Source organism: Nymphaea colorata, chromosome 11 (genome assembly GCF_008831285.2).
Source record: "Nymphaea colorata isolate Beijing-Zhang1983 chromosome 11, ASM883128v2, whole genome shotgun sequence".
Lineage (NCBI taxonomy): Eukaryota > Viridiplantae > Streptophyta > Magnoliopsida > Nymphaeales > Nymphaeaceae > Nymphaea > Nymphaea colorata.
In genome coordinates this window covers 500,380-513,633 of record NC_045148.1, presented here as the reverse complement: position 1 = coordinate 513,633, position 13,254 = coordinate 500,380, and the positions used below count along the sequence as shown (strand labels likewise).

Genomic DNA, 13,254 nt, shown 5'->3' with positions numbered 1-13,254 from the left:
TATATGTCATAATGTTATATAGTGTTACATAGTGTTATAGCATTACACTGTTATACATAGTTATATAATGTCATAGTGTTATGGTGTTATCGAATTATATAGTATTATTTAATGTTATATAGTGTTGTATTGTGTTATAGATTTATATAGTGTTATATTATTATATAGTGATATGGTGTTATATAGTGTTATATCATGTTATAGTGTTTTATAGTGTCATATAGTGTTATAGTGTTATTGTATTATATAACCTTGTAGTGTCGTAGTGTTATATAGTTTTGTAGTATCATAGCGTTACATAGTATTATAATGTCATGTAATGTTATATTGTGTTATAATGTCATGTAGTGTTATATATTGTTATAGTGCTACGTAGCCTTATAAGGTTATAGTGTTATATAATGTTATAGTGATAGTGTCATATAATGTCATAATGTTTTAGAGTTATATAGTGTTATATAATGTCATAGTCCTATAATGTTTTATAGTGTTGTAGTGTTATAGTGATATATGGTGTTATTGTGTTATAGTATTATGTAATGTTATAGTGTTATATATTGCTATATAGTATTGTAGTATTATGTAGTTTTATGTAGTATTGTTGTGTGATAGTGTTTTATTGTGTTATTGTGTCATATTGTGTTATAGTATTATATAGTGTTAAATATTGTTGTAGTGTTATATGTTGTTATAGTATAATATAATGTTATTGTGTTATATTGTGTTAAATCATATTATAGTGTTATAGTGTTTTAGCCTTATAGTGTTATGTAGTGTTATTATATTACAGTATTATTGTGTTCTATAGTATTATATTTTAATATAGTGTTATTGTGTTAATGTGTTATATAATACTATAGTATTATATAGTATTATACAACTTTATAGTTTTATATGGTGTTATAGTTTTATATGTTGTTATATGGTGTTATAGTGTTATCATTTTATATAGTGTCATAGTGTAATGTAGTTTTATATAGTGTTATCTTGTTATATAGTGTTTTATAGTGTTGTGGTGTTATCATGTTATATAGTGTTATAGTGTTACAACATTATATAGAGTTATGCAATTATAGTGTTGTATAGTTTTATAGTCAATGTGTTATACAGTGTTTTGTGTTGTTGTAGTGTTATAGTGTTATAACGTTGTATTGTTATATCATAAAAATGTTATATAGTGTTATTTTGTAATGTAGTGTTATAGTGTCATATAATGTCATGTGATATGTAGTTATTGTGTTGTAGTTTTATAGTGCTATATAGAGTCACATATTATTACAAAATTATAATGTCATAAAATTTTATGGTGTTATGTCAGTGTTATTGTGTTATATAGTGTTATAGTATTATGTATCATTATGTGGTGTTATATAATGCTAAGGTGTCATATACTCTTACAATGTTATATAGTGTTATAGTGTTACATCATGTTAAAGTCTATAATGTTACAATGTTTTATAGTGTCATATACTATTACTGTGTTATATATATTATATTGTTATATAGTGTTATATTGTTATAGTGTTATGTAGTGTTATATTCTTATATAGTGTTATATAATATTATAGTTTTATATAGTGTTATATAATATTAAATTATTGTAGTGTCCGATAGTGTTATGGTGTTATAGCATTATATAGTATTATATAATGTCATGTGACATATAGTTATTGTGTTGTAGTGTCCGATAGTGTTATGGTGTTATAGCATTATATAGTATTATATAATGTCATGTGACATATAGTTATTGTGTTGTAGTTTTGTAGTGCTGTATAGCGTAATATATTGTTATAGAATTATAATGTTATATATTGTTATAGTATTATATGGTGTTATGTATGACTTATTGTGTTATATAGGGTTATGTAGTATTATAGTATTATATAGCATTATATAGTGTTATAGAATTTTAAGGTCTCATATATTGTTAATAATGTTATAGTGTTATATGGTGTTATAATGTTATAATGTCATATACTATTATAGTGCTATATAGTATTGTATTGTAATATAGTGTTATCGTGTTATATGATGCTAACGTATTATAGTGTTATATGGGGTTATAGTTTTACATAGTGTTGTAGTGTTATATAGTGTTATATATTGTTATAGTGTTAAAGTATTATATTGTGTTATATAGTGTTATAATGTTATTTTGTTATAGTGTTATATAGCGTTATAGTGTTATATAGTGTTACATAATGTTATAGTGTTATAGTGTTATTCAGATTTATATAATGTCATAGTCGTAGTGTTATAGTGTTATATAGCATTATAGTGTTGTAGTGTTATAGTGCAATATTGTGCTATATCATTATATTTTTATATAATATCATAGTGTTATAGTGTTATTGAATTATATAGAGTTATATTATGCTATATAGTGTCATATTGTGTTATAGAATTATTTAATATTATATTATTATATAGTGATATGGTGTTATAAAGTGTCATAGTATTATATAGAAATATCTTGTTATATAGTGCTATGTAGCCTTGTAGTATTTATACTATGTTATGTTGTGTTATAGTGTTACAATGTGATATTGGTTTGATAGTGTCATAGTGTCATATAGTGTTATATGGTTTTGTAGTGTCTTAGTGTAACATATTGTTATAGTGTCATTTAGAGTTATATTGTGTTATTGTATCATGTAGTGTTGTATAGTGTTAGAGTGTTATATAGTCTCATAGTGTTATATTGTTTTATATAGGGTTATATTTTTCTTTAGTGTTATATATTATTATAGTTCTACGAAGCGTTATAGGGGTATAGTGTTATATAGTATTATAGTGATAGTGTTTTATAGTGTCATATTATTATATAATGTTGTAATGTTTTATTGTTATATAGTGTTATATAATGTGATAGTGTTGTAGTGTTTTATAGTATTGTAGTGTCATATATAGTGTCATTGTGTTATAGTGTTATGAAATGTTATGATGTTATATATTGATATATAGTGTTGTAGTATTACGTGGTGTTATGTAGTGTTGTAGTGTGATAGTGTTTTAAGTGTTGTAGTATTATATAGTGTTAAATAGTGTTATCTAGTGTTATAGTATTATATTGTGTTTGCTATAGTGTTATAGTGTTATAGCCTTATAGTGTTACATAGAGTTATTATGTTATCGTATTGTAGTGTTATATAGTATCATAGTGTAGTTATAGTGTTAATGTGTTATATAGTACTATAGTATTATATAATGTTATATGATGGTATACGACATTATAGTTTTATATGGTGTTATAGTGTTAATGTGTTATATAGTACTATAGTATTATATAATGTTATATGATGTTATACGACATTATAGTTTTATATGGTGTTATAGTTTTATATAGTGTAACATGGTGTTATTGTGTTATCGTTTTATATAGTGTCATTGTGTAATGTAGTTTTATATAGCGTTATCTTTTTTTATAGTGTTACAGTGTTATATAGTGTTATATTGAGTTCTGGAGTTATAGTCTTGTATAGTATTATTGTTAAAGTGTTATATAATGTTTTGTATTGTTATAGTGTTATAGTATTATAATGTTGTATTGTTATTGCATAATAATGTTGTATAGTGTTATTTTTAATATAGTGTTAGATAGTGTTATAGTGTTGTAGTGTTATATATTGTCATGTGATATATAGTTATTGTGTTGCAGTTATATAGTGCTATATTGTGTTATATATTGTTATAGAATGATATTGTTATATAGTGTTATAAAATTTTATGGTGTCATGTACGTGTTATTGTGTTATATAGTATTATAGTGTTATATATCATTATATAACGTTATATAATGTTAAGGTGCCATACACTATTGTAATGTTATATAGTGTTATAATGTTATATAGTGTCATGGTGCTATTGTGTTATAGTGTCATATACTATAATTGTATTATATAGTATTGTATTGTTACATAATGTTATATTGTTATAGTGTAATTGTGTTATATAGTGTTATATTGTTATATAGTGTCATATTGTTATATGGTGTTATATAGTATTATAGTTTTATGTAGTGCTATATAATGTTAAATTGTTGTATAGTCGTGCAGTGTTATGGTGTTATAATATTATGTAGTGTTATATTATCATATAGTGTTGTATTGTGTTATAACATTATATGACATTACGTAGTGTTGTAATATTATATAGTGTTATAGTGTTATACAGTGTTCTAGTATTATATAGCATTATATAGTGATATAGTGTTGTAGTGTCATTGTGTTATATAGAGTTGTATAGTGTCATAGTGTTATAGCGTTAATTAGTGTTGTATAGTGTTATAGTGTTATATAGTGTTATAATATTATAGTGTTGTATTGTGTTATAGTGTTAGATAGTGTTATAGTGTTGTAGTGTTATTGTGTAAGAGTGTTAAAGTGTTATATAATGTTATAGTGTTATATTGGGTTATATAATGTCATAGTGTTATATAATATTAGAGAGTTATATAGTGTTATATTGTTATGTAGTGTTATATTATTATGTAGTGTTATAGTGTTGAAGTGTTATGGTGCTATATAGTGTTATAATGTTATAATGTTATATAATGTCGTGTACTAGTATAATATTATGGTGTTATATAGTGTTATAGTGTTTTATGGAGTTATAGAGTTACATAGTTTTATATTGTTATATAGTGTTACATAAGGTTATGGTATTATAAAGTATTGTTTAGTGTTATATATACTATATAGTATATGGTGTTATAGTGTCATGTTGTGTTGTATAGTGTTATTGCATTAAATAGTGTTATATATATTAATTGTGTGATAGTGTTATTTAGTGTTATGGTGTTATATAGTGTTATAGTGCAATAGTGTTATTGTGTTATATAGTGTGATAATTTTATACAGTGTTGTAGAGTTATGTGGTATTATAATGTCATATTGTTATAGTAATATATAGTGTGATATAATGTTATAGTGTTATTGTTTTACAATGTCATATAGTGTTATGTAGTGTCGTAGTGTTATGTAGTGTAGCAGTGTTATGATGTTATATAGTGCTATAGTGTAATGTAGTGTTATAGTGTTGTATAGTGTTATGATGTTATATGGTGTTATAGTATAATATAGTTTTAAAGTATTGTATCGTGTGATAATGTTGTGGTATTATACTGTCTCTTATAGTGTTATATAGTGTTGTAATGTTATGAGGTGTTGTATTGTCAGATTGTTATAGTGTCATAGTGTTGTATAAAGTTATATAGTTTCATGTTTTATAATTGTGTTATGATGTTATGTAGTGTGAAAGTGTTATATATTGTTGTAGTGTTATAGGATCGGATCGTTGCACAATTATGTAATCTTATATAAGGTTATAGTGTAATGGTGTTATAATTATATATAGTTACATAATGTCATATAGTAATATAACATTATATAGTGTTATACAATTTTATATTGTTATATAGTATGATAGTGTGATGATGTTCTATAGTGTCATAGCGATATATATTTACATAGTGTTATAGTGTCGTATAACATAATAGTGTTATAGAGTTATAGAGTCTTATATAGTGTTATATAGTGTCATTGTGTTATAAGTGTTATAGTGTTATATAGTACTCTTGCGGTTGTTATGACATTATATACATTATATAGTGTTATAATTTATGTGGTGCAATAGTGTTTGTATATTTTTATATAGTGTTATACAGTGCTATAGTGTTATATAACGTTATATAGTGTTAATATGGTGTTATAGTGTAATGTAGTGTTGTATAGTGTTTCAGTGTTATGTAGTGTAATGTTATGGTGTCATATATTGTCTTATATTGTTATTGTGTGGTATTCTTTTATAATGTTACATAGTGCTGTGTAACATTATCGTGTTATATACTGTCATTTTGTAGTTTTATATTGTTATATAGTATTATAGTTATATTGTGTTAAAAAGTGTTATAGTGCTACATAGTGTTATATAGTGTTATCATGTCACATAGTGTTATATAGTATTACAGTTTTATAGTGTCATGGTGTTATATAGGATTATAATATGGTGTTATAGTGTTATAATGTCATTGTATTATGTAGTGTTATATAGTTTTTTGTAGTGTTCTGATCTTATAATGTCATATAGTATTATAGTGTTATATATTGTTATGGTGTTATTTAGTGTCTTATAGTGTTATAGTATTATATGGTGTTATATAGTATTATAATGCTATATTGTGTTAAAAAAGATTATTTTGGGTTATAGTGTTATAAGTTGTTATAGTGTGATATGGTGTTATATAGTATTATAATGTTATATAGTCTTGTAGTATTATATAGTGTTGCATAGTGTTACAAGGTTATAGTGTTATATAGTTGTATAATGTTATATAATATGTCATATTGTTATAGTATTATAGTGTCATAGTGTCATGTAGCGTTATATATTGCCATATAATATTTTAGTGTCGGTGTTATATAGTGATGTATAGTGTTGCAGTGTTACAGGGTATCAGAGTGTTATACTGTTATATAGTCTTACATTGTGTTATAATGTTACAGTGTTGTATGGTGTTATCGTGTCATATATTGTAATAGTTTCATTAAGTATTATAGTGTTATATAGTGTTATGACTATATTATACAGAGTTCTGTAATGTCATATTGTTATAGTGTTATAGTGCAATATTGTTATAGTGTTATTTAGTGTCATGGTGTTGAATTTTTGTAGTGGAATATTGTGTTATACTATTATCTCGTTATATAATGTTATAGTGTTATTGGATTATATAGTGTTATAGGGTTATTGGATTATATATTCAATAGTGTCCTATAGTGTTATAGAATAATAATGTGTTATATTATTATATAGTGATACAGTGTAATATAGTGTTATAGTATTATATAATGGTATGTTGTTATATTGTGTAATATAGCGTTGTAGTATTATATTGTGTTGTAGTGTTATAATGTCATATAGTATTATATAGTTTGGTCGTGTTATAGTGCTACATAATGTTATCGTGTCGTGTTGTATAGTGTTATAGTATTATATAGTGACCTAGTGTTATGTAGTTTTATATAGTGTTATTGTGTTCTATAGTGTTATGTATTGTTATAGTGCTACATATCATTATAATTTTGTAGTGTTATAGTGTAATATAGTGATACTGTTATATAGTGTTATATTGTTATATAGTATTATATAGTGTTATAATGTTTTAGTGTTATATAATGTCACAGTGTTATAGTGTTTTATAGTGTTATAGAGTTGTATTATTATAGTGATATATAGTGTCATATAGTGTTATTGTGTTATAATGTTACATAATGTTATAGTGTTATATATTGCTATATAGTGTTGTAGTATTATGTAATGTTATATAGTGTTTTGGTGTTATATAGTGTTTGAGTATTATATCGTCTTATAGTGTGATAGTGTTATATTGCATTATAGTTTTATATAGTGCTATAGTATTATACAGTATTGTAGTGTAATATAGTGTAATAGTATCATATAGTGTTGTACGTTATTGTGTTATAGTATTATAGTGTTGTATAGTATTATAGTGTAATATAGTGTTATAGTTTCAATGTGTTATATAGTATTATATAGTGTTATACGGTGTTATACGACATTATATTTTTATATGTAGTTATAGTTTTATATAGTGTTATATGGTGTTCTGGTGTCATTGTTTTATATAGTGTCGTAGTGCAATATAGTTTGATTTAACATTATCTTGTTATATAGTGCTATAATGTTATGTATTGTTATAGTGTTATCATGCTATATAGTATTACATTGTTATAGCGTTATATAGAGTTATGATGTTGTAGTGTTGTATACTGTTATAGTGAAAGTGTTATAGTGTTATAACGTCATATTGTTATAGTGTAGTAGTATATACAGTGTCATGCATGTGTTATTGCGTTTTATAGTGTTATAGCATTATACAGTGTCATAATGTTATATATTTCTATTGTGTTATATACTGTTATAGTGTTGCAACATGTTACATAGTATTATATTGTTATATAGTGTTATAACGTTATATGGTGTTACCGTGTTATATTGTTATATACTGTTATAGCTCTACATAGTGTTGTAGTGCTATATAGTGTTGTATATTGTGATAGTGTTAAAGTGTTATATAGTGTTATATGTTATACCGTTGCATAGTGTTATATAGTGAATAATGTTATATAGTGTTACATATTGTTAGTGTTATATAGAGTTATATAATGTCATAGTGTTATTGTGGTGTGGGCGTTTCTCCTGGTTTTGCATGGAGCCACTAGGTGGAATTTCATCTGAATTTTACTTTAATGGGTATTTCTAGATTCTTATTGAGGAACCACTTCTGCTTTTATTCTAACAAAAGATTCTCTTTTTATGCGGAAAAGATTTGTATCGTTAGTTATGATCTTACATATGGACAATTCCTCCATATGATGTAAAAGATCCTAACATGAATGAATCGGCAAATTTGGATTCCTATATATCCACTCATGTTCCTTACTTCGGCTAGGTGCAAATATACAAATTTCATCGTAGGGGTCTGTGAAAAATTCTGAGGAAACACCAACGAGTGCTGGTTTTTTCAATCTGTGTTTAGGAGTTCATACCATCCATACATAATGTTTTAATCTAAGATTTCAATTATTCCAAGTTTCAACGCAGTAGCATATTGCTCCATGGAGCTGAGGCCTGCTTTATGGTACCTTGCCCATTTTTTGATTAATTTATTTTGAGGAAGAACCTCCAGCAGGGTTGTTTCAGTCATAGATCGATCATTCACCACCCGTGGAGAGCAAGTGGTAATTAAGAAGAGGTCGATCATAGCTGACGTTTATAAGCAGTACACATTTTTTGTTCTTTATTTTGGAAAACAGCATAGTAGTTTTGGATTTAATTTGAAGAGCTAATTCCAAAGTAGTTAATTTTGGTGTCAATGATAAATTAACTAATTTCTAGAGAATTAAAAATTCATGCAAGAGGGTTTCACGTAAGACCATCATTAATATTGGTTGAAATCAATTATTTTATAGAAGCTCAATTGTGATCTCAAATGATTCATAAATTTTCTTCATGAGAACCAAACTATGCACTTGCTTTCAAACCGACTCTTCACCCAATTAGCTATGCTATGCCGCTTGAGGCAAATGATTTGGTCTTAAGGTTTAAGAGACTTTGTAATCTCCACCATCTAATTTTTAAAGATAAGAATTGAATTACATATACAAGAATATATGTTTTTTCTTTTTTTTTTTTCTGGTATTGTTGCAGACGATCAGGAGGGGGACATTTGTTTCATTTTTAAGAAAAGATGGAATTGGCTTTTTGATGTGAAGATAAAACATGGTTTTTCTTTTTCTTGGGGGAAAAGGAAGTGGAAAAAGTTTGTTATTGAATGAGAATTTTACTACTTTCCATTTGGAAAATAAGCGATAGAATTTCCCTGTTAAGAAACTAATTCCCTTGATATCCTCAACATAAATATTTGTTAATACATTTTAGTTTTTGCATAAATTAAATGAAGGAAATGTCATAAATAACTTGGTGGTACTGCAAACAGGAATATGGCCAGAGTCCAAGAGCTTCAGTGATGCAGGTATGGGGCCCGTGCCTCAGGGGTTCAAGGGTCAATGTGTTTATGGACAGGATTTTATCTTAGCCAATTGCAACAGGCAAATCTCTCTCTCTCTCTCTCTCTCTCTCTCTCTCTCTCTCTCTATATATATATATATATATATATATATATATATATATATATATATAATGAACTTGAGATGTTACAGATCTTGGCTTCTGATTCTTTGTGTTCAAGGTCAGTTGGATTTCTTTCTCTGTTTCTTTTTTCCACCTTGTTGAACTGATCAATCTTCAGATTAGTTGGAGCAAGGTTAAACCACCTATAATCCCGACTAACATAATCACTATGAGCTCAATCACCAGAATATTCCGGCGTTAATGAAAGTTTTTCCGGCGATTGAAATCTTATGTAGCGATTGAGCTAATCATATTTCCTTAATCACCATATATAGGACTTCACTATTTTAAACCAAAATCACTTGCAAGAATGAGATTCACAAAGAGATATGATGCCCATTGTAAGGTTATAGAATGGATGCAGTTTGGTTTCTTATGGTGTATATATATGTGCATATAAAGTATAAACATACAGATCATAGTAATCTGGGGCAATATTATTATTAGATTCACTATACGTTCTTCTCACAAGGATAATTATATACAGGAAGATCATAGGTGCCCGCTATTACTACAAGGGATTTGAGAAAGATATTGGACATCTTGAATCCGTCGGTGAACTTTTCTATCTCTCTGCCCGGGACGCTGACGGCCATGGTACGCACACTGCCTCCACCGCCGCCGGAGCCATAGTTACTGATGCTACCTTCATGGGATTAGCCAATGGGACTGCAAGAGGTGGGGCTCCTGCTGCCAGGCTCGCCATTTACAAGGCTTGCTGGTTTGGCTGGTGCAGTGGTGTGGATCTGCTTGTTGCCTTCGACGACGCTATCGGCGATGGAGTTGACATCATATCAGTGTCAGCAGCACCGGATCCACCACAGCCAAGCGTCTTTAGCGATGCATTCTCCATTGGGGGCTTCCATGCATTTTTGAAAGGGATCCTTGTGTGTGTTTCAGCGGGGGACAAGGGCCCCCTACCTGGTAGTGCTACCAACGTTGCTCCATGGCTTTTTACTGTTGCAGTTAGCTCCATAGACAGAAGATTTGAATCTGAGCTTGTTCTTGGCGACCAGGTTGTTTTGAAGGTCAGAAATTGAATTTTCAGGAACACAGCGTGTAGTTTTATGTTTGTTTCTCCGGTTTCAAGCTGTTTTCGTTAGTTAAATATGTTGTTTGGGACAGCAACTATGTGCTTTTTAGGAATGCTAGTTAAATATGTTGTTTAGTATCTATATGTACTTTTTAGGAGTGCTAGTGTAACTAAATGGCCGGAGTCCGGCCATAGTTTGATTTTTATAGGTGCCTTAAAATGCAAAAGATAGTAGTGTTGACTTTTTTGAGAAGCTTTTTGCTTCTGCTTTTGTACTTCTTTTACCATGAGTGTAGATAACCAAGGTTACAGTACCAACTAAATAATAGATTAAACTGTAGAGAAGTGTTTGGTATCTTCTTAAAAATGCCCTAGTTCATCAAGCTTTGTAATAACTATGGGACTCACCTGATGTTGACATATTAAGATCGGACCCAGACGTCCCTATGTTTGGCAATATTGTCAAAATCGGCCTGGAACGACCGGTTCGAGTCTAATTGGCGGCAAATCGATTGAAGTTAGGTTACATGTGTTACCCATCGAAAATTCATTCTAATTATTTTGCAAACATTTTTTAAATATTTACATTTTAATTTTTCAATATTTTCTTTTCATTAAAGTTATATAAGAGTTTATTCCACCACTTTATAACCGGCCCAGCTGAACCGGCGGCCCTTTCCTAGCGATATGTTTGATGAGGCTTGAAAACCAACGCCCACCGTCACTTCAATGATGTTCTACGGACTTGGTTTAGAACATGTTGGTATCCATAGGTACATGAAAAGTTCTTATCGGTTGGATGGGCTGTCATAGACTTGTTCTACTTGAGAAGTTCTCGTTGATGAATTATCCTCTCTGATCCGTGAGCTTCCTGAAATCAAAGAGTCCTTGGTTCTCATTCTCCCTCATATTTTTGTTTAAGGAAAAATCGTTATGATTTCATTGGGTTGGCTTCCTCTACATGCAGGGCGAATCACTAGCCCCTGCAGGGCTGAATGAGTTTCATGATCTGATTGATGGACGAAATGCAGCAGCACCTGGAATTCCTGCTGCCAATGCAAGGTACTTTTTTTTTTTTTAATTTTCACTAGTAACAAGTAGCAATGTTGAATAAAGGCGCAGATGGCTCCCAAAATGAGCTCATCTGATACAGGGGATTAGCACATTGGAAGCATGCATACCAAGCGTTTGACATAATGTTATAAGGAGTCTGCCTAATCCTACATTGCCATTAAAAAAGAAGCAGGTTGAGTATGGAGTAGGTGAACTGAGAATCAAATTGTTGGGGCCTGGGGGTCAGGTTCACTGCGTAGCTGAATTCGAATCTGTTTGTTCAGTCATGTATCATTTTTTCTTTTTGGTGTAGCTTTTGCTTGAAGAACTCTTTGGATCCTAATGTGGTGACTGGGTCCTAATGTGGTGACTGGGAAGATTGTCTTGTACGCGATTGATACAACAGGCAACCACAGCAGCAGTATAATAATGAAGAGCATTGTTGTTCAACAGAATGGGGGTGTGGGAATTGCTTCGATCCCTTCTTTAAAGATTTGGCAATTCCATATGTTATACCCGCAACAGTAATCGGAGAGAGGCAATACCAGCAAGTTCTCCAGTACATGGCCACTCAAGGGTATGTTTTAAAGTTTAATTTTAAAATAAGGAACCAAATATAATTCAAATATTTGTCTATGGGTGTCAACTCCAGTGCTGTTGGAAAAAGTGGTATCTACACCAGCTTGGTGTCGCTGTATACCAGTTCTAATCGTTTTATTTGGTTGACCTTATGAAATTAAAAATAATATAAATTTTCTAGATTAATTTGAAAATTTAAACATGAAAAAACCTGACCGGTACCAAACTTATGTGCTACTCTCTGATGCATAACGTTGCTTTTTTCCCTATTACGTCTCAGGAGGCCTATTGCAACAATTCGGCCGCCTGTAAGTATTCTACGAGTTGAACCAGCGCCACGGATAGCTGCATTTTCTTGAAGGGGTCCTAACACCATGAATCCTGATATCATCAAGGTATGGCATCTCTCTCTCTCTCTCTCTCTCTCTTATTGCTTATACGTCTAATCTAACTTTAAACCTTTTGTAATAATTTTACCAACTCAACTGACTGAAATGGCAACAACAACTTCCAATGAAATGGTTACATTAATTTTTTCTTTTGTTTTAAGGAAAAAACATAGCTAAATTCGCATTCTAAAGTAAAAAATTAAAGAACCGTTTACTAAAATTATGTTTGCAATGTACAAACGATTCATTTACCCTTAAAGAACCAAGGATGCATTTTAAAAGGAACTTTCAGTTTGGAGTGCCACCTTTTATCCATAATCTAAAGAGTCGGCTTCCTGTTTCTGGAATTCCTAATATAGTTAAGTTGAACTTTTGTTGGCGGTTGGAGGGCCTGCCCTTGTCCTTGCTACTTAGGTTAAAAAACTCGGTGAATTGAGTGAAACGGAAGTAATTTTTTGTTTTTTTCTCAAGAGTGAACGAACGATT

General features: G+C 29.3%; 1 protein-coding gene across 1 annotated transcript in view; it reads left to right on the top strand.

Moving 5' to 3' along the window:
• Positions 1 to 13,254, top strand: part of LOC116264275 (subtilisin-like serine-protease S) — a 34,453-nt gene that overhangs the window by 18,809 nt on the left and 2,390 nt on the right. Inside the window, 4 exon segments of the mRNA XM_050080551.1 lie at positions 9,485 to 9,632; positions 10,202 to 10,742; positions 11,715 to 11,809; positions 12,660 to 12,774. Coding sequence (XP_049936508.1) covers positions 9,485 to 9,632; positions 10,202 to 10,742; positions 11,715 to 11,809; positions 12,660 to 12,774 — 899 coding nt within the window.